The 23488-nt window shown below is 36.5% G+C and overlaps 1 protein-coding gene across 1 annotated transcript in view; it reads left to right on the top strand.

Moving 5' to 3' along the window:
* Positions 1-23488, top strand: part of AK9 (adenylate kinase 9) — a 129285-nt gene that overhangs the window by 45524 nt on the left and 60273 nt on the right. Inside the window, exons 14-22 of the mRNA XM_008577430.1 lie at positions 1040-1120; positions 2590-2726; positions 9795-9951; positions 10809-10926; positions 14507-14583; positions 17361-17522; positions 19755-19839; positions 20580-20785; positions 21156-21271. Of these exons, the coding sequence (XP_008575652.1) occupies positions 1040-1120; positions 2590-2726; positions 9795-9951; positions 10809-10926; positions 14507-14583; positions 17361-17522; positions 19755-19839; positions 20580-20785; positions 21156-21271 (1139 nt within the window). The remainder of the gene's footprint in view (positions 1-1039; positions 1121-2589; positions 2727-9794; positions 9952-10808; positions 10927-14506; positions 14584-17360; positions 17523-19754; positions 19840-20579; positions 20786-21155; positions 21272-23488) is intronic.

The raw sequence follows: 23488 nt of genomic DNA, 5'->3' as shown, positions 1-23488 counted from the left end.
GAGCGCCGCCGCGCTTCCCAAGCGGCGCACCATCCAGTGCGCCACCGGGCCGGCCCCCATTTTTCTAAATTGTATCAATTATAAGGTCTCTGTATAAGTTTTCTGTATTAGTCTCTGTTTTTTATATTTTTTTTCCAAATTGGGTGGTTTATCTTCTAAATCAGCTTGCTGTTTTTGAAGTAGATGTATTCTTCATATTTTTGTTGTCAAATCATTACTTTGTTGATTTCTTCCATTATATATATATTTTTTGTATATTTTGAGTTTTTTAATTGGTTCACAGTTTTTAAGTGCATCTATAATTTATTCTGTTGTATAATGTAGAGCTTATTTTTTCTCTGATTCCTCCTACTGACTGAAACAGATGTGCTTGCCTGCTGTTTATTTTAAGTCAAGTAGGAATTGAACTGGGCACTGTCAGAACTCATGTGTGGCACCCTTTGGCTCCCAGCACACACACACACACACACACACACACACACTTCTCAGAAGGACCCCACCTCCCATACATTAAAATTTTGGCCACCAAGTGGCAACTGGGAGCCCCATCTCTTCTGCTGCGGAGGGTCCAGCATCAATCCATAAAGAGAACCACTCCCCCAGACTGTTCCCTCTTTGGGGGATACATCAGCACCTCTACCCACTGCTGGAGGGGTGCCAGTATTGCCAGTACACACAGTAAAAAGGCACCCTCCCTGCCTCTTGTCTGTGAGATAATCACAGCCTTTACCTCAGAGTCAGGAGGGTGTTAGTTACCTCAGGAAGAGCACTGTTGATTTTTTTCCAATTTAGATCCACTGGCATTGTATTAAACTGAAGTTATTCCTAGTTTTGTTACAGATTATCTTTATTTTCCCTACTTATAGATATGTTTACCTTTTTGAATGTTATGGTTGTTATTTTAATTCAAAATTGGGAACATGAGTCCCTGGGTCCTTGGGCTCATACATACCATAGTCTTCCTTGGGAATCCACCCAAGGTAGATTTTCTGTAATAGGTATTTTTAATCTTTAGGTGTTAACAATGATTTAGTCACAGATGAAAAAGAAACCAGTGAAGCATCCATATCTAAAAAGAGTTCTCAAGACCCTAGTCAAGATCTAAAGTATTCAGACGGAGGTAAATTAATATTTGAGTAATTTGATTCTCTTAGATGGTGGTTCTAAAAAACCCAAGTAGCTCCTTAAGTAGAATTTAGAAGGTGAAATGTGTGATTTTTTTAAAAAGCATTATTAATACCCAACTTACTCTATCTTAAAGGTCACTCTATTATGAACAGTTTGACATGCAGGAATATTGAAAAAATAACACACCATATATTGTTTTGGTGAAAAAGAATATTGGGGAGACAAGTGATCTGTCTTTCTGCTCTGCCATCCCTGGTTGTGGCTACCACAATAATTCACAAGATTATTGATGGAGCTCCAGCCATTATGTCAGTGCATACCGAGCAGGAAGAGGGGGAAACGCATGGGACAAAAACTGGTACTCCACCCAGCTGAATCAACTCTCTTAAAGAGATGACAGGAAGACTTGCAAGAAGAGAAGGAAAAAAAATTCACTTGCATCTTATTGGCCATCCAAGCTCTAAGGGAAGTTGGGAGATGTAAAGCGTAGTTTTCTTAGCTGGGTACATTGCTGGCCTTGACAAAATCAGAGTTCTGTTACAAAGGAAAAGGAGAATGGATATTGGGTGGGTAACTAGCAGCTCCTGGCACATTTGGCATATTTGCCCAGCTATTTCTGCCTCACCATGCCCACCCTCCAACGGATACAGGAAGATCATGGGCTTTTGACTCTTCTGCTCTGGCTCTCCAGGAACTGTGGCTCTCTCCATCCCTGGGAACACATTAAAGCAGGGAGGGCAGCAAGCAGCTGCTCTTTGGAGGCCCTTTTGGGGTTTTCTGGGTTGGGATCAACTGGGCTCTGCCAGAAACTCTACAGATGGAGCCCTGAGGCAGCAGCTCAGAAGCATAACTGGAACTGCAGAAGTATAGGAGTCAGGGGGAGCTGCCCAGCTCCTGTCTCCTTGGAGAAGATGATGAACATTGATGTCACGATGCAGCCTGAGAGCCAACTCAGCCATGCAAGGAGACACTTCAGCACCAAATGAGAGCAAAAATTAAGTGTGAACTCTTAGAAAACTAGCCCACCGCACCTTTTCTCCATCCCTTGCAACTTGCTTACCTCCTGTCCTCTTACTGTTCCCCATAGTCTCATGCTTGTAACGAAGTATTCATCTTCTTTCCTGACTCATTCCCTAGATGCTTGTGTTTTAGCTTGACTTCCAGAATCTTCTGGTCCCTACCTTTCCTGCCTGACATGACTTTCTTCTTGCCTCATTCACTTTGATTCTGATGCACTGGCTTTAAGTCACCGCTCTGATGTTTTGTGATTCTGTGATTCCTCATTTACTACTTCCTCTCTCTGCTCTTATTTCCCCCTTCTTCCAGCATGTGCTGCAGAAACACAAAGATAATACTTTCTTGGGTCAGGTATTAACAGTCATGTTTTATTACAAATAGCATTGCCCACTAAAAGCATTAACGGCATTAATATATTAACCTTTTTTATTTTATTCTCAATAGAAGACTCAATAGAAGAGGTAACTGCAAGTCATCCACAGGTTCTTTCCATTCTTGAGGAGACTATACACACAGAACATATAAACTTTGAACAGCCATATGAAAAACATGCTGAAATCTTAGAGGAAGTTCTCACAGAGGTAAAAAAAAAAAAATCCAGTCTTAATTTTTATCATTGATTTAACCAAAACTAAGAAAATGTCAATCTAGTGTAATTATTTTATCCAGCCTTAATTTTTATCATTGATTTAACCAAAACTAAGAAAATGTCAATCTAGTGTAATTATTTTAGAGTCTTATTTTACAGTATTGAAATTTGTAACCTTCAAATTTATGTACATGTTGTAGTCAACATTGTTGTGTAAAATACCCCAGTGAACAATTGCTAGTGCTCTTTGGTAAATTTTCAGTTATCAACAAAATTATGTAATATAATTTTATAGCTTTGAAATTAATTCTTTATTAACTTTTGTTGTCTTTGATTCAGCTCACTTGGTTAAACGATGGTGTATAGAAAGCCAGTACCAAAGCTAGATATTTCATCTTTGAGCTAATTAGTCAAAAACCAAGACAAATTTTGCTTCCTGGTTAATTAATTTCATCCAACCACCTTGAATATGTGTTTGTAGGGGAGATGGGTGGACACATGAGAGATTTTCCAGTCTAAGAAGGAAAAAAATCTCAAATGCTGTCCTACCTTTCATTTATAAAGAACAAGATATTCAACAAGTCTGTTTTGTACAGAGCTCTCAGGTAAGCATTCAGTGCAAAAGTCAAAGACAAAACACATTAGTTTTGGACTCTCAATGAACTTCTGTATTTCTCTGTGATTTAACTTAAAATTATTATGTGAAAAGAAAAAAATGATTACATAAGCATATAGCTAGAACCGCTCTATAGCACATTGGGAAGTTTCCTCCAGCTCGGGGCTCTATCAGTCTCCCTGACTCTCGGTTCCCAAGGCTCCCTCTTGGGAGCTTCTCATGCAGACCTTTCAACAACTTCCACATCTCTTCAGGTTGCTCTGTCATCAGTTTATTCCTTCGGAAACATTATGAGCACCTACTATTTGCTTTGTACTGTGTTAGGTACCAGGAATCTGAAAATGAATTAAGCACAGCCATTTCCTTTAAGGAGCTCTCAGTCAGGTGGGGAAGATTGAACTGACAAGTAAACCAATAACTGACTCATCATGTGCTCAGAGGCAAATAGAGATGTACAAGGTGTAGAAATTCTAAGAAGGTTGGAGCTATCATGTCTGCCTGGGTGGTAAGACAAAGCATCCCAGAGAAGGAGACATGCAAGTGAGGGATGTGTTTGGGATTGTGGAAGTCCCATCCTTGCCCTTGATTGAACATTTTCTCCATTCTCTTCAGAGTTTATTCTGGAGGATACAAGTCTACAGTGAGTACTTCACTTCTGATACAGGAATATAAGTAGATGGTAAACTACAGCTCTGGGATCATAGGGGAGTTTAAATCACATGAGATTTTTAACATCAAAGCTCATATCAGATTGTCATTTCTCAAGAGACCAGAGACCTGTGCAGAAGACTGTTTTACCTGTCATCAGTTTCCGTGATCTGTATGATGAGGAAACCTATTTTTCACAAGCAGCTATAGATATGCTCCTTTGTGAAGGGCCTGTCCAAGTCATTTGCCTATGTTGTTTTGGGTTTTGTTTTCTTTTTTTTGTTTGTTTAGATTATTTGTCTCCTTTTTGATTTATATTTCTTTATGTATTCTGTCTTTTGTCTTTTTCCGTGTCCGGCAACGGATCGCAACCCTCAGTGTTGCCCCCGTACCGGACCGGGGACCGGCAACGGGATCGCAACCCTCGGCGTTGCTCCCGCGCCTCGCTCAGCCAGTGAGCGGGAACCGGTCTGTATGTGGGATCTGAACCCTCGGGCGGGAGCGCCGCCACGCTTCCCAAGTGGCGCACTTATCCAGTGCGCCACCGGGCCGGCCCTCTTTATGTATTCTGAATATGAGTCCTTTGTTGGATATTTTGCAATTATCTTTACAAATATGTTCTATCTTAAGTAATACAAGTTTGTTTTAATGATGTCCAATTTATTAACTTTTTCTTTCACAATTAGTGCTTTTTCTGTCCTGTTTCAGAAATATTTACCTACCCAAGATCAGGAAGATAATCTCCTAGGTTTTTTTCTAGAAACTTTGCTTTATCTTTCATATTTATATCTAAGGTCCATTTAAAAAAAAATTTTATCATCACACAATGTAAGCATTTTTTGTGGCCCTTTGCCAGTTTCTCCCTAACGCCCATCCACCTTCCCCTTTCCCACCTCTGGTAGCCTCGGTTCCATTCTCTTCTAGGTCCATATTGAATTAATTTTTGTGTATCCAAGAAAATATCAAAGTGACTACTAAGCATATGAAAAAGGTACTCAGCATCATTAACCATCAGAAAAATACAAATTAAAACCACAATGTGAGGGTCAAGGTTCGCTTTTTCTAGTACATGTACCTAATTTCTCTACCACCACTTATTGAAAAGAACACCTTTTCCCACTACCATAGAACAAGTGGCTGTATATTGTGGTCTGTTTCTGGACTTTTTGTACTGTCCTATTGATCTTTTTTTATCCGTGCCAGTGCCACATGTCTTAACTACTGTAGCTTTAAAATAAGTCTGGAAATCAGGTAGTGTGAATCCTTCAACACCCTGTTTCTCCTGTCATTGCATCCTTCTCTGTATAAAGCATTATGTTTTGTTCTGCTTCTTCAAGATTATCTTAGCTGTTATATATTCTTTTTACTTCTACATAAATTTTAGAATCAGCTTATCAATTTTCATACACACACACATGCACACATCTCTGTTGGGATTTTGATTGGGCTGCATTGCATCTGTAGATATACTTGGTGAAAACTACCAATTTCACAATATTGAGTCTTCTAATCCATGAATATAAAATACCTGTACTTTATCTTGGTCTTCTTTAATTTTTCCCAGTATTGTTTTGGAATTTTCAGAGTAGAGGTCTTCAACTTCTCTCATTAGATTTATTTCTAGGTATTTGATGTATTTTGATGCTATTGTAAATGATACTGTGGTTTTATTTTCCGATTTTTTTTGCAACCATTTTTTAATTCCATTTTTCATATGTGTCTCCTACTAAATTCTATTTCTTATTTGACACTCACAGTTCATGTGCAGAACAGATCTGACTGATGTACTTGGGCCTAATGTGTGATCCAGACCAGAGAAAGCAAATAGGTTTTATTTCATTTGCCAATTGATCAATTATGTATGGATCCCTGGAGTGCTGGGTTAGAGTGGATTCTGAAGCCACGACTGACTTTTGGATTCTTTTAGAATTATAGTTTAACAACATTTTAAAGCCTTTAAAATACAGAAATAATGATAGCTATAATTTCTATCATGTGAAGAGAAGAGTCGCTCCCTTGCTGTGGAGAATGTTCAGAAATGTTTTCTCCATACCAAACCATTCGCACTTTACCTGCTTTCCACCTTCACTAGCTACAGAGCACACAAGGGAAGCAGAGGCTGGGAGACGCTCGGGACCTTTCTCGGCAGAACCTATCTTCTCTGCTCCTGTTCCTTGCACACTGACTATATGAAAGTTACTTTCCCAGCACCTAACAGGAAAATGGTAGCAATATCTAGGGGAATGGGCCTTTTGTGTCAAACCTACCACCATATGTTTTCAAGCTGAAGTCTGTGACCTGTTGTCCACCTGCACATCTAACCACAGCCTAGTTCTCTTGTCACTGCATTCTCTGTGTCATACGTCATGTTTTGCTCTGCTTCCCTCTCCACATGGTTTTCTCTCTAACATCTCTACCTCGCTATTGGTGTCCATTTCTGCTCTGTGTCTGTGTCCTTGGCACAGTCATTATGTCTTCCTGTACCTCCCATATCTATCTGAGTCGTGTCCTACTTCCTCTGATTTTCCTGCAGGAAAAAATAAACATTTTATTAAGTTAAAATCACAAAAAGATGAATGAATACTGTATAAAAATGTTATACCATTTTTATAAATATTATTTTGTCTTGCTCACTCCTCCCCTGAGGATGTCAAAAGAAATTGTCACTTTTATTTTTGGCCTGTCAAATACCTTAAAGCCCAATTTTATGATTCCCTGATGACAGCTGGGCTGGACACAGATTTCCCAGGGCCCTCATCACTCCTGCTTTCCCCCCAGGCGCAGTCTCCAGACTCAGACCCCGCCACCCATCTGCTTGGCCACACGCTCTGGGATTCTCTAGGATATGAAATCCTAAGGAAGGCTTCTACCTTCTCCCCACAATTCTCCTAACTGGGGACTCACCCTCAATAGATTCCGAGAGTAAAGACGTTGTTGCTGATATATCCAAAACTTGCATCCTCAGGTACTAAGTCCTCAAATCTTTCTTCATTTCAGTGAAGTTTCCAGGACTCAAGCAGCTTGGGCTACTTCAGTGATGGTGGCATCTCTTCTTTCAGCCACCTCTTTCCTGAAGCCGTGGGAAGTGTCCATAATGTTTCCCTTCTCTCTTCCCTTACTCCAATATTTTTCAATGTGAGTCCTTTTCCATCTGCATCAGAATCACTTGGGATAAATTAAAGTCAGAAAGACAACTTCTGCATTCAGCCCCTAGAAACTCCCCCCAAAAGAAGGAGATCAGAGAGCCTGGCTCTCTTCTCAGAGTGAGGATGGGAAAAGTACAGCAAGAACAAGCACAAATTAATATCTCAATAGATTATCTTGTCACATTAAGGATGGCAGAATATGTTTTTAGCAAGATAAAAAAAAAAAAGGTCTAGCTTAGGGCTGCAGACCATATATTGTTAAAGTCAGAAGCAAGACAATGATATTCCTATCACAGCCATTATAATGACTTATGAAAATTTTAGCTATATAAAATGCCTTGAAACATAAATAAGAGGAATAATTATTGGAAGAGGACAAATATAATCATCTTTGCAGTTGATACTTTTTATTCTAAAAATATTCAAGAAAATAACCTAATAAACAGTAAGAGCTAATAAGCATGTTCAGAAATGAGGTAGCCAAAGAAATAAAAAAATTTATACCTGACTGGAGCATAAACATAAAATAACTAATAATAAGCTTGAAATAAAGATGAGGGATCCACATAAATAAAATTATTAAACTTTAAATGTAAGCATAAGCAGATGTCGACAAATAGAGACATAATTTATTATATGTAAAGATAAAATCTTATTAAGATGTGTTTCTCAATTTAATTTACAGATTTGATGCAGTTCTAGTAAAAATCTGAGTATTTTAAAAACTGACAACATGACTCTAAAGTTTATTTAAAAGAACCAATTGTTGAGACTAGATAAAATAGTTTAGCAAAGAAATTATGATAGAGGGAGACTCGTTCTACCAGCTAGTAAAATGTGTCGTAATGCTACAATGGTATATATGCCTCGTAGTTATACAAAAATTAACAGAACCACAGAGAAGGTACAGAAACAGACCTCAGTACAGATAAATATTTAGTATATGCTAAAGATTGCATCATAATCCAAAGGGAAAGAAAAAATGATTTAATAGTGTTGACAAAATTAACTGTTGGAAAAAAGCTATTTAAATTTTCACCTTATATCAAAATAAAAATAAATTCCATATAAATTAAATAGCTAAATGTAAAAATAGCATTTTATTTAACTCCAAGAAAGTATAATAATCTTAAAATAATCTTGGAATGGTTGAGGACTCTAGGGACGAATGCAATGGAAGAACTCTTAAGGAAGAATCTCAATGGAGAAGCTATTTAAAAATGAATCTCTATAAAAAAAATCATGAAAGTCAGAATTTTAAGGCAAAGGTTAGGAAGAGTGAAAATTGGTGCAGATGTTTTGGGCAGCAATGTGGCAATGTGTATGAAAAGCCTTTCAAATGTTCACTCTTTTATTCCCTTTGACCTGAAAACATGTCTTCTAGGAATCTAACCTAAAGAAATATATAATATTTGGACAAAGATTTCTGTATAAAGATGTTCATCACTTTTTATATTATAAATGATATAAATATTTAACAGTAAGGGAATGATTAAACAAATTAATATTTATTAATTTGACAGAATACTATGAACTTTTTTCAAAAAGTTAAATGAGGTGGAGAAATTATAAATTATATCTCAATGCTGTTTTAATTCTGTATCTTTGGAACTTGGACAGTAAAATTTTTATTAGCCATCTATATTTCTTCTTCACAGTTTTCTCTTTTCCCCCTAATTCTCTTATGTTAAACATTTCAAAGTGTTTAAAATTCTTTTTTTCAAAAGACAGTTCATTCAGATAAAAATTCAAAAAGCAGGTAATCTTAAATTCTGCCTTTGCCAGAGGGTTTTCTAATCTTCTGTGACTGGCTGAGGGCACACAGATTTGTCTAAATCCCTCGAAATTGGTATATTCGAATATCTACATTACTAATCTCCACATTTGTGTTAAAGTTATTGCTATGGGGGGGAGGGGAGGCATGAGTTTAGCAGATCTCCCTAAGCATCTCCAAGATTTGTTTTGACCCAATTCCTTCCTACTGCTATTAATACCCATCTTAGTACCTCTCAGTTCTCCACTGAGGGATGAAAAGCAAAAGGGAAGTGAGTGTTTAGAGGCATGAGTTTAGCAGAACTCCCTAAGCATCTCCAAGATTTGTTTTGACCCAATTCCTTCCTACTGCTATTAATGCCCATCTTAGTACCTCTCAGTTCTCCACTGAGGGATGAAAAGCAAAAGGGAAGTGAGTGTTTTTACTAAAAAGGCAAGCTTCACTAGGGCCTTGCTACTCTAAGAGTGGCTCATGTACCATCATCCCCTGGGAACATGTTAGAAATGCAGATTCCAGGCACCACCCCAGACTTTCTGAATCAGGATCTGCATTTTGTGACACTGGATAATATATAGCAAAAATGTACTATTATATTTATTTAATAAAGGCTTTGGCTTTCTGTTCTTAATTTTTTTTTTTTGCAGCTGGCTGGTACAGGAATCAAACCCTGGACCTTGGTGTTATCGGCACTTAACCTTTAAAACTTTCGATGTTATTGTTTTAAAATTAAGTTGCCAAGTTGCTCTCTTTTTTTCCTTCTGCAAGACAGAAGAACTCAAAAGATACTTGTTTAAGATCCATAAAAATGACTTATCAAGGTAGTATCCTTGACTCATGGAGCTATGGCAGTAATATTAGTGTGCAATTTTTTCACAGGTAATGGAGGAAAACAAGAATAGATTTTCTGGTGCCCCAAAATATGGAGGATGGATCGTGGATAACTTCCCTATTGTAAGAGAACTGTGGACAATCTTAAATGAGAAAGGACTTGTACCTGATTTGATAATCTGCTTATCAGATACAGAAAACAATGGTTGGTAAATATTTATCACATAAATTTGAAAGTAAAGTTGTTATTGCTGATAATATTTTGGGTTAAAATATAGAATGGAAAACTCTCCACTTTCCCTAGGTGCAAATACGACCCCAGCAATCCCTGCAGGAGCTAGAGGTACACAAAATGAGGCTTCCATCCAAGGAAGAGGTGGCCAGAAATCATGTGCTGGAGCTCTGAATGTTCTAGCGGGCCTTTCTAATTGTTCTTTGGAGCTGAGAATTTAACACCCCACTCCCAGACAGCAGCTATACCTTCTAAATTAACAATATATAAGACTGAGGATGAAGAATGTATATTTGTTTTTCTTCACCTCGTGTGAGAAAAATTAGGCACAAAAAGATAGCAGAGCTAGGGCCAGCCCCGTGGCTCACTCGGGAGAGTGCGGCGCTGCTAGTGCCAAGGCTACGGGTTCGGATCCCATATAGGGATGGCTGGTGTGCTCACTGGCTGAGCATGGTGCAGACCACACCATGCCGAGGGGTGCGATCCCCTTACCAGTCCAAAAAAAAAAAGATAGCAGAGCTAAATTTTAATTATTCTGTCACTTTGCCTCTGAAGGAAATATATTTGAAATGAGAGTTTCCAGAGGAAAAATATAATATACTACCTCTTTTCATGTTTTAGTTATTTATATTGTACTAATATATACCGTTTTTGAAAGGGCTGAAGGTGGCCTATTAATATTTTAAAGAATCTGGGCTCCATTTAGATAAGTGCTTAAAGGAAAATATATTTGGGTATAGGTGGAAATTATTTTTTTGTTAATTCCCAAAATATATCTTACTCTATTTTATAAAGCTTCGAAAATAATATTACCTTTTTCTGTATTTCAGGAAAATGTTTGCTTAATAGAATATACTTAGAGAATAAACCTGAAATTGACTCTAAGATTTTAGAAAGATTATTAGAAGAACTACAAAACAAAAAAAAAGAAGCAGCAGCAGCAGCAAGGTAAATCTGCCTAAAGTGATAAAACAGATTAATGTCCCTTTTATAGTTGTTAAATATCTTCTTACTGTTTATACTTATGAAATGTCTTTAATATCAAAACAATAGTCTATTAACTAAATCTGATTCTACATAATTCTAAGAAAAATGGTAATTTCACAAATACTTCCAGAATCTCTAAAGTACACAGTTGTGGATGTTTTCACAGCCCATATCAAACATATTTTAAATCTAGCATCTACTGTCAAAAGACACTTAAAAAAATGAGCGCAGGTAAGAGATATGTGTTGTTCTTTTTTTACCATATTTATCTGTGACTTAATTTTGTTAACTAGTATCCACAAATTGAAGAAATAATGTAATAGGAAGTAAATGAAAATACACTGTAGTAGATATGATTAAACCCAAAGCCTGACTAATTTCTACATAAGGAAAGAACAAGACTAGTTATTTCATATTTGACAGGCTTAACATCGAGGGCTTATTCTCTAATCTGAGTGAATGAAGAACTTTTAAAAATGTGAACACATATTTATGTTCATGGCTGGGTCAAGACTAAACTTTAATAAACTATACAGTTTTTGAAAGGGGAATGAAATATAAAAAGGAATAGTGACTAATTTGCTAGTTACAGGTAATTCTTCCTTGCTGAAACATGCTCTTCAAATACTTTAAATTTTAATTTGTTCACTGGGATTTCTTCTTCTCAAAGTGATAAAGGCCTATACTTTTAAGAACTAAATACTTAACCCACTAAACCTCCTACTATTGATGATAGTACCTATAAGGAGCTTTCTCAAATGCTATTTCCTTTCCCCCTTCAGATATTAGCAATTTGAGCTGGGATTTGATTTAGGAGAGCTCTTTAAACTCTAGAAATCATGAAGCTGGGTGGTGGGTCACTGTGGAGGTTTTGGGGAGAGGTTAACTGATATGTGTGTGCCAGAGGATTTTTTTTAGTGTTTATTATCCACCTAAGTTAGTCATTCCTTTAGGAACTTAACAAAAATATATGAAGTATAATTTACTTAAATTAGTTAATAAAATTATTGTTTGTTATAGTAACTAAAAAGTATTATTAATTCAGACAATAATTACAGACTTATTACATTTACTTTTAGCTTTTAAATTTTTGTTACAAATAAAGCTACAATCTGCTAATATTTTGTTACAGTGTATGAGAAATAGTCAGATATTTGAGAACAGATGAAGATCCTGACATGAGTAAAACAAAATTCATGTGATTTCTAGATTAAAGTTCTGCTACATTTTAAATAGATAAAAAATATATACACCTATAATTGTTTTTAGAAAGGAAAAGATATATCCCCCACTTTCTCCCAACTCTACTGTCTCTTTTGCCATATGGAATTTTCCATATGATTATAGAATTTCTTTTTTTTTTTTTTCCTTTTTGTCTTTTTTACTGACCGGCAATGGGATCGCAACCCTCGGTGCTGCGCCCACACCGCGCTCAGCCAGTGAGCTGGAACTGGTCTCCACATGAGATCCGAACCCTTGGCGGGAGCACCGTGCCACCGTGCTCCCAAGCGGTGCACTCTCCAGTGCGCCACCAGGCCGGCCCATGATTATAGAATTTCTATGCCACCATGCTCCCAAGCGGTGCACTCTCCAGTGCGCCACCAGGCCGGCCCATGATTATAGAATTTCTATAATCAATTTTTACTTCTTTTGATTCTAGATGTTTACATCTTTATAAACTTCATAATGTAGACCACTTGCTCAGATTGAAGCAGGCTTTTCTGTTTTTAAATGTTGATTTTTAAAATCTAACACGAGCATTTCAAAACAAACTTTTTTCGCATATATTGCAGAAAATGAAATCTAAGACAGTTAAAAAGAAAAAGCAGTCAGAGACTCATTTAGAGTCCTTACAAGATGGTTAGAATAGAGATAAGCTTAACAGGATTAAGTATGATATCTTGGGTCAAATATCTAAAGACATTCTGAATTCTACAACTTTTCCAGCATCAGTTCCAAATGTGCCAGTCAAATGGCAAGATAACTTCTGTCATCGTTGTTTGTCTTTGGATCTTCTATCAAAGTGGTTTATGGAATTTTTTAATAACTGGCAGCAAAATTCTTCCTTGTTCTGGTCAGCAATCTACTTTGTCCAGGTTTTGGATAAGGAAGAACTCTCAAAAGAGCCCTGTCTGAACTAAGTAGAATGACTGCCAATTTGCACACAGTCAAACTAGGGAAGGAGTTCAGAAACAGTACTCAGTAGTCTCAGAGGTCTGGGTCATGAACCAAGAGAACTGAATTTACATCAAGACTTCAGGCTGGAAGGCAGGATTTCGAATCCATTGAGAACGCCCTCTCTAATAAGTAATAGAGCCATTGGGAGAGGAGGTGTAGTAATGTCTTCTAAAGAAAATGTATGTCACTAGCTTTCAAAGGAAGGGAAAGTGGACACGAATCACACTGAATATGAGGGCGAATCCATTGAGAACGCCCTCTCTAATAAGTAATAGAGCCATTGGGAGAGGAGGTGTAGTAATGTCTTCTAAAGAGAATGTATGTCACTAGCTTTCAAAGGAAGGGAAAGTGGACACGAATCACACTGAATATGAGGGAATGACAGGTCTTAGGAAAGCTGCAGCCTTGTGCCGGCGCATGAATGAGCTCCTCTTCACTTAACTAGTCCTTTATTGGTGAATATGTGATATAGCTTTCTGTTATAATTTTTAAAAGATAAAATCAACTTTTTAATGTATGTTCCTTTGTGCAGTAGTATGCCTATTTCTGAGGGCTAAATTCCTAGACATAGAATTTCTAAGTGAAAGGCATATATATTTTAATTTTAAATAAATACTGCCTTTCTTCATTTACCAACTTTCCCTATACCTGTCTTCACCATTGTTAAGGAAGATTTAGTGCCTCAACTCTAATGAAAAACAGATTCCCTCCAGATATTTAAATTTTCATATTCCAGGTCTCCTGAATTTCATCATTATTGTGTTAAACAGAAAGTAATTAGGATTTTTTTCTGATTAGAAAGATAAATTTACAAATTTTCTATTTATTCAATATAGAAACATTTTTAAAAGCAAAAAAGTTAAAGAAAATTAAAAACTCTCATAATGCCACCATCCAGAGATAATCAGTTAAGTCTGATTAGTTTTATCCTAGTCTTTTAATCATCACTTGTATTAATTTTAAGTATAAAATTAAAATTGTGTTGTACATACAGTTTTATACTCTACTTTTTTCACTGAACATTATATTATGAACATTTCCCATTTAACCAGAAGAAAAATGCTACAGATTCTCCCATTTGCCTTTTCAACTTAAAGTTAAGTCATCCTTTATTAATTTTGACAGGTTATTAAATTAATAGCCAAAGTTTTCAAAATATAACATTCCAGTTTTTCTTATTAAAAAAAAAAACAACTAACTGACCTCCACATGAGTAACTTAAAATTTTACATTATAAAGTAAAAGTGTGATGGATATTATAAACAAATTATTCTTTACTTTTCCACTATAAGCATTATTCCTATAATATTGTGAGATGTCTGAATTTCCAGAGATAATTAAATTCTGGACCTTTTCATTTCAGAGAAATCAAAGAAGAAGCATTGAGAATAGAAGAAGAAAATCAAAGGCTATTGGAAGAGATGAATGAAAAAGCAAAAGGCAAACACAGATTGATATGACTAATGATGTTCCATTTGATTTTGTTTTGTTACTGCCAGCCATTGTAGTATTTCAAGTGAATTATAGACAGGGTGATCACATGTTTTCCCATGGAAGTCCATGGTCCTGTAGTACTTGTGGTATCTTCTTTCATTATCAAAGTGTTCCAATTTGGTTAATAAACTGTATAGTCACTGGAGTAATGGATTCATAGGAAAAAGTCTCCCGACATAGACACCTACTTGTGCATCCTTTAAGAGGAATACACAGTAGAATACCTGCTCAGCATGTCTTTAAATGGTTGCTCTTGTCACGGGTGACACATGGCTGTTGGTATCACAGGTACTCCTATTAGAAAGCTCATGCAAAAGAGGAGAAAACAGCCAAACTCTTACTATACCCATTGTCTTTACACTTAAACTTCCATCTTCATTAGAGAAGAACTTACCCTAACAGTTTCTTTTAGGACTAAAGTTCTTAACCTGGAGTCCACGGATAAAACTCAGAGGTCTATGAACTTCAATGGCAAAATAATTACAACTTTATTTTCACTAACTTTAACTGAAATTTAGTATTTCCTTCAACTAGTAACTAATACAGACAACAAACCCCAATAGTATTAGCAGTACCTTGACTTTGTCACCAACAGAAATGAGGATATTTTCATGTCACATTATAGTTTTATATATCTTCTTGTCACTTATCACTGTTCCAAATTATAGTAGTTATTAAACCAGCTGCTAGTTCTTGTTCTTTAATACATTTGCAAAAGATGCACAAATTTCCTATAGCACAAAATTTTTTATATCTTGATAACTGTATTTTGATATAGTTGGTTTATTATGTATTTTACTTTATGAGTTTGAAAGCATTATTCTGAGAAGAGGTCGGTAAGTTTCACCAGACTGCCAAAGGGATCTGTGGCTCAAAAGAGCGAACAGTGTCTGCTTCAGTTTTCCACTGATGTGCAACCCCAAAACTCAACGGTGTAAAACAACCACCATTTTTATTACACACGTGGTTCTGTAGGTCAGGACATTGGGCAGGGCACAGTGGTATCAGCTTATCTCTGCTCCCTGAGCACCTTGGTGTTCTGGCTTTGTGTCATCCAGTTGGAAGTGGATCCTGCAGCCCCAGTCAAGCCTTGAGTGACATCTGATCGACATCTTCACTACATCTTCGTGAGAGACCTTGAGCAAGAACCACTCAGCTAGGCCACTCCCAAATTCCTGACCCACAGAAGCTGCAAGGATACTGTGTGATGATTGTTGTTTTAACCACTAAATATTGGGGTAATTTATTATGAATTAATAGGTAACTAATACAACACGTAATTATTATTATTATTATTATTTCAATTCAAGGATCTTAGAATACTTTTCAATCCATTCCTGACTTGTATGGTACACAGATTATCCACTATGGCTTTAGAAAAGAAGATTTGAAGTTTTACATTTTTCTGCCATTATATACATTATATATATATATATATGTTTTATAACATACCTAATATGGATAAGAATATGACCTGTAAATAAATAAATATACATGTATTAGATATATGTGATAATTTTTTTCTATAAGAGATTTACAGTCAAATTTAAATTTCTTGTATAGACCATATAACTTCATCCAAACCATAGTAGGATACAGCAAGTGCTGCTTCATCCTTGTGTGTATTATCAATAAGACCTCCATCATCACACAAAAAGACTCAGGACATTCCAGGTCACATACTTGGAAGCCACATGCACTGTATTTCAGCTTCAGACCTATATATAAGGATGCTTCAGGATGCTTTTCTCTGGGCACTTAACCATCCAGACTTAGATCAAAATTCAAATGGTAGAAGCATATCATACCACTAGAATATGATTCTTGGAGGTGCTCACTAGGGGAAGAAATTCCCACAAGAGTTCAGAAAATAAGCTCATTTATTAGTCATCCATATAATCTATGCATGTAAAATATCTTGTTTTCCATTTTCATAAGTATATAATGTCAATTTCATAAGTATGTGAAAGGGAGTTTGGGAGATGGGTTTTCTGACACCACCATTCACGCCATTTTCTTCCTGAAAGAGTTCCATGCATATATTTCTTACACTGGTCATCAGAAACTACATAAAACTTGGAGTTATGTTTTTCAAATTTACCTTTAACATATTTTTAACATACCATATCATTTATTATTTTTAATTAGCTATAAGAAAATCTATCATTATATATAGATAGTCTAGCTTGGTGCTGCCCAATATAAATATATAATGTAAGCCACATATGTAACTAAATTTTCTAGTAGCTATATATTTTACATTCACTTTTTCATATTAAACCTTTAAACTCATTGTATATCTTATACTTACATTATATCTCAATTTGCACTAGCCTCATTTCAAGTGCTCCATAGCTACATATGGCCAGTAGCTACCGTATTGGACTTTGCAGATCTAGCATTCCCTTACTGAATGGATGTTGAGCTGTTTCCAGTTTTTTACTGTTAGAATATTTGGGACTGCTATAAACATTTCCTCTTTTGAATGAACACTTAGGCTGGTGCTCCCATAGCACTTTGAGCAGATGGCTATCATCCTTTACCACTACATTTTAATAGGTATAATGTATAGATAATTTTTCTGCCTCGCCCATTAAGCCACATACTCCAGGAGGGCAGGGACCATTCCTTACTCTTTGTTTTGGCCTCAGCACTTATCAGTGCCCAATAAATATTTGTTGATTTAAACTGAATGAGAATTTATTTATTCCAATTTTTTCTAGAAGCTGACAAAGCTGATAATGAGGCTGAAGAGGAGATTGAAGGTGAGGAGTCTGAAGTTCATGAAGGGTCTGAGGTACCTGAGGTATTCGAGGAAAACAGAGGGACATTGTTACCTGATGAGCCTGAAGTGTCTGAGGTCCCTGAAACAGAACTTGAATCAGGTTAGACTTTATCGAGGGCCAGGTCCTTAATTCTCCTCATGTCCGTTTGTGTGTTTGTGTGGGCATGGGTGTGTGCATGTATATATGTTAGTAAAATGGAAGGGGGCTAAGAACGGAAAGATGACCCCAGGGAGCAGCCAGCTCGTTCACATCACATGATTTGAGAGGTGGTAGGAAAGCTGAATGTCCTTGCTCCAGTACCGGCACTCAGGAGCTGGGCTGGCTACAGAATTTGTGGGGCACGTTGTTCAAAAAGCAGGAAAAAGGTGCCATTAAAGGACTAAAATATAAAGCTGTAGTATCCTACTGAGGATACTACAGTTGAAACATGGTCTCTTTCTCAACTTGTTATGATATTTTTATGTGCTATTTAATGTTGTTCTATGTAAAGAAAAACTAAAATTTTAAATTATTAGCATAAATTTTACACTTATCTTTATGTTATCCAATGCCATTTTTAAATGCAAATATAAGAGCATTTAATTCATGTAATCGAAAACTGTTTTCCTGGATGATATACATATTTCACATAAAGAATCGATAAAATTACATTATTCACATTTTACAACTCATACATACATATGTATTTTATTCTTACCACAATATTCAGTTAGTTTCTTTCCACAGAACTAACTCAACTTGTTATTTTACTTCTTAATACGCACATATTCTCCAACACTCACCACCTTTAGTTTGCTAATGATTAAGGAAGGGCTGAAAGGAAAGAAGCTCTGGGTTGCCCTGTCCTTTCCTTTTCTTCTGTCATCATTTTCAGCTCAAGTGGTTGGCTATTATAGGAAGGTAACATGAGTAAGAAAGGATATGAAGGGGTTTCTGGGTCATTTGTATCTCTTTGAGTGCCATTGCCTATTTTCTGCACTTGAAGCAAGTTCTGGTTCAAAAGGAAGGTGTGATATCTCAGGGCTGTTAGTGTTCCCCCCTCCACCCACTCGGTCACACTTATTCCTACACATCACAGGGCCGCTGGAATTCTATGCTCATGATGGGGCACCAGGAATGCTCATTTAGTGAGTGTTCATCTTGTGTGGCTTTTCTAGACTGAGGCTAGATCTTCTTCATCCCCAACTAATGCAATCTCTGATTAAACCCAAAAGCTAAGGCAGTTTAGAGTTATCTGTATATTCTCAGTGCTCTTCTTCCTTTTGTCATGGTTGTAATGCTTTTCTCGAGCAACTTAAAATTAAACATGCTGCCACCCGACCAGCCCTGAGCTTGTCCCCTTCTACTTCCTGCTCTATTGAGTATTAAACATTATAGATTGTGTTGAAAGAGGACCCAAGTATTACATTAGCTAACTCAGAAGACAGTTCCCACAGTGTTACAGAGTGGCTGGTGTGTGTGTATGCGTATATGTATATATAAGGTTTTTTTGTCCATGCAAAACTTGTGTCTCAGAATTAGGAGCAGATTGTGGAATGAGAAGATAATTAGTTCTGCCTTCCCTGAAACCATCTATGCTGGATCTTTATGTGAAATATGTATATCATCCAGGAAAACAGTTTTCAGTCTGTACCCTCAACAGTGAAATTAGTTTGAATTCTCCTCAATTTCTCCACACCTACACCCACAGCTGGGACTTTGCAATATCGTTGTCTCTCATTGCCAATTTGTGGTCTTTTGCTGTATCTTCATGGGCATTTTAATGAGAAATTAAAAGGAATATCAGGCACTGCTAGTCTGATACCATAGTATCAGAAGTTTGAATAATATTTAACAACAGTTTTCAGCCAGAATTGTATGTACCATGTGTCAATTATTATTCTAGTCAATGTCCTTTTCTATATTTAAGAATATTCTTGGGCCGGCCCGGTGGCGCACTGCTACAGTGCACCGCTTGAGAGTGCGGCGGCGCTCCTGCCGAGGGTTCGGATCTCACATACAGACCGGCCGCTCACTGGCTGAGCGAGGTGCAGACGCCACACAGAGGGTTGCGATCCCGTTGCCGGTCCCGGTCTGGTACGGGCGCGACACTGAGGGTTGCGATCCATTGCCGGTCACGAAAAAAGACAAAAAAAAAAAGAATATTCTTCATTTTATGCTTTAAACTATTAAGTATTTTATGCCATTTTTTTACCTAATGAGAACTATGTTTTCCATTAGCCATATTACATACAATTTAAACTATGTCTTGAAATTTTCTTTGTGCCAAAAACTTTCATATAGGAATAATGTCCTAAAATTCCTATGCTAACTATTAGATTCTTTCTTAAGTATCTGAACCTACTGAGGATACTACAGTTGAAACAGAAATTCTAAAAGGATCCAAAGAGGGCCTGGAAACTGAAGAATTATCTGACTATTAAAATAGGGCATAAAGGGCTGGCCCCGTGGTGCACTCGGGAGAGTGCAGCGCTGGGGAGCGCAGTGGTGCTCCCGCCGCGGGTTCATATCCTATATAGGGATGGCCGGTGCGCTCACTGGCTGAGCACGGTGCGGGCAACACCACACCAAGGGTTGCGATCCCCTTACCAGTCACAAAAAAAAGACAAAAAAAAAAAATAGGGCATAAAAGTGCCTTTCATGTTTTCTTACAAAGACTTTCCTGTTTTTCTTACAAAGGGTCTAGTCCCTTATTTTGGGATTACTACCTGCTTCCTACTTATTTCTTCCTATGTTGTATTTGTATTGTATTTATTTATCATATTCTAGTAAAAGTGTATTAGCCAGTTGATTTATATTACATTTATTTAGCTTTTTCTAGTAAGAGTGTATCTAACCAGCTTGTAACACTGATTTTCATCAAATTTTATTTAATATATTTTATTGACAGTTAAAGTTTCCATATGGAACTAATATTAATTATCCAAACAATTTAGATTTATTAATAGGTAATAATTCATCTACAGCCAATACAAGAACCAAAACATAATTAAAATATGAATTTATGAATGTATATTATTGCTTAGAATATTAAGTTTATCTCTTTCAAATGTTTACAAAATATTATAAAGTATAAATTATGTAGGCAAAATGGCTAAAGAAATGATATTTATATTTAAAGACTCTCTTTTCTTTACTTCTTTCTTTACCTTACTCAAAAGTTGTACTACCTGAGTTTCCAGAAGACTCTTATCCTGATGTTCCTGAAATGGAGCCATTTAAAGAGAGGATTAATTCTTTCAGCACCACCTGGAAACAGCTGGAACAAACATTTGATGAGTCTTTCATTCACATTTTAAAGTTGGAGATTGCTGACAAAACTCCAAAGGAACTACTTCAAAAAGTAGTTGAGGCTATGGAAAGTAAGGACTGTAATTATAGCATTTATTATCAAGAGCAGGTGTTAGTAGTAAAAGCGTTTTGAAACTTTAAAATCTTTCTTGATGGTTTATGAAGTAAAACATTCAATATATCCAAGGATGGTATATAAAATATTGAATAACTATCATAGCCCAACTATCTGGCCAATCAGAATAGCCTTGGGGCACAGACAGCATTGGACATACCCGCCAGTTGTCGCATGAAGAATGCGTAAAGGCCTATTTGCATATATATTTAAACTAAGAGATCAACAATAATAATTACTTTTCCTAACCTTTGACTACTGTCATATGCTAATAACCTTTTATTCTAGAAATATTTTCCCCAGTGATTCTTTTTTTTTTTTTGCAGAACCATTTCAGTATGCTGCATGGGAGTTAACCACGGAGGACTACGATGAAGAAACAGAGGACTATCATGCAGAGGCAGAGGCTGTTGATGAGCTAGAAGAAGGAGAAGATGAAGAGGCATGACTCTTTTACTACTACTCATTCGCATTTGGCAAGTCACTGAGAATGTACACATCCAGAGTGGGAACTGTCACTTTCGGACCCCTAGTGAACAAACAGGCATCCCCAATTTGATAAAGGTTTTCACACACATTCTCCCCCCGCCCCAGCTTCACTTGACCTCCTGAAATGTCAGGGCTACTTGGACAGTAAGAAAAAAGACACCCATGAAAAAATAAAAGGAAAAATTGTAAAAGTTTGTCTTATGGAAAAATATATAGATATTAAAGACATAAATACTTTAGAAATTCAACAGAAGTGGGCATTTTATGTAAAAAAAAAAAAAAAAAGCAGTGGCATCTTGAGAAACTGCTTGTACCATAATAATGTGCAGTATTCTCAAGCAGAACAGCTTATATTCAGCTGTCATGTACTCCCTTGGCACCAGAATTTTGATAATCATTCTCATTTGATAGCTACCTACTTCAGGCATCTATCAGTAATAAAAGCAGGAAGTGTTTCCTTTAATTTGGGGCTATACAAATAAAAATAATTTATTAAGTTAGATAAACATATACTTGTAATTAACTTATTGTTGTCTAACTTAAGCCTAAATATATGTGTCAAATGGCAAATGATATGCAGCGTGATTCTGATGACACCTTTCAGTGCTTTATCACTAAGGAACTGGTGAGACTTTTAGTCAGGGTGGCTAAAGGATATGGGTTTTGTCCTGCTTATCTTCAGATTCTCTTCTTCATAAACCTTCTGCCATGTCTGCTATTGTTCTGTGTTCTACTCTGGCCCGCATTAGAATGGTCTCTTGTATTTGCTGGCTATTCTTAAGCTGTCTATAATATTCAATACTTACATTTTTAAGTATGGTCTTCATTAATAACGCAGTAAAAAACTTCATCATTCACAGGGCATTGGGTAGGGTACTAACAAGGGTCAGGAATGGGGAACAATTAGACCTAGAATAAATATTGCAAAGGATCAAACTGCTTCTAAGTAACTTAACTATGTCCAAGAACAAAGCTCAAGAATGTTTGTGGGAATCAATTAAAAATGGATTAAAGACCTAAATTTAAGACCCCAAGCTATGAAACTACTAAAACAAAAAATAGGGGAAACACTATACAAAATGGGAGTGGGCAGCACTTTTTCAGACATGACTACAAAGGGACAGGCAACTAAAGCCAAAATAGACAAATGGGACTGCATCAAACTAAAAAGCATCTGCACAGCAAGGAACACTGTCAACAAAGTAAAGAGACAACCTACAGATGGGAGAAAGTGTTTGCAAACTCTACATCAGACAGGAGGTTCACATCCAGAGTATATAAGGACCTCAAACAACTCAATAGCAAAAAAAAAAAAAAAAACCCAATTAAAAAATGGGCAAAGGAACTGATCATACATTTCTCACAAGAAGACATACAAATGACTAACAGGCACATGAAAAAATGTTCAACATCATTAATTGTCAGAGAAATGCAAATTAAAACCACATTGAGATATCATCTCATGCCAGTTAGAATGGCTTTTATCAACAAGACAGAAAGTAATAAATGCTGGCAAAGATGCAGAGAAAAGAGAACTCTCCTACATTGTTGGTGGAAATGTAAATTGGTACTACGACTGTGGAAAACAGTATCTCAGAGAACTAAAAGTAGATCTACCTTATGACCCAGCTATCCCACTACTGGATATATACCCAAAGGAAATGAAACCAATATATCGAAAAGACACCTGCATTCCCACGTTCATTGCAACACTGTTCACAAAAGCCAAGAGATGGAATCAACGTAAATACTCATCAATGAATGAAAGGATAAAAACAAAAAACTGTGGTATATATACACAGTGGAATAATATTCAGCTATAAAAAAAAAGATATCCTATCATTTGCAGCAGCAACATGGATGGAACTGGAAACGATCATTTTAAGTGAAGTAAGCAAGGCACGGAAAGACAAATACTGTATGATCTCATTTATGTGGAATCTAAAAAAATAAAAGTTCTCATAGAAGTAGAGAGGAGAGTAATGTTACCAGATGTTACCAGAGGCTTGGAGGGGAGGAGAAGTGGTGGATTAATGGGTACAAAACTATGCTATCTACCCTAAGTGAATCATTGTGCAGTATATGCATGTATTGAAACACCACACTGCACCCCACAAACATGTACATGTAAATGTTAAAACTTAAAAGCAAATTTTTTTAAGAATATTTA

The sequence above is a fragment of the Galeopterus variegatus genome, unplaced genomic scaffold (assembly GCF_000696425.1).
Source record: "Galeopterus variegatus unplaced genomic scaffold, G_variegatus-3.0.2 Scaffold1507, whole genome shotgun sequence".
NCBI classification, from domain to species: domain Eukaryota; kingdom Metazoa; phylum Chordata; class Mammalia; order Dermoptera; family Cynocephalidae; genus Galeopterus; species Galeopterus variegatus.
This window is presented reverse-complemented; position numbering and strand designations above follow the sequence as displayed.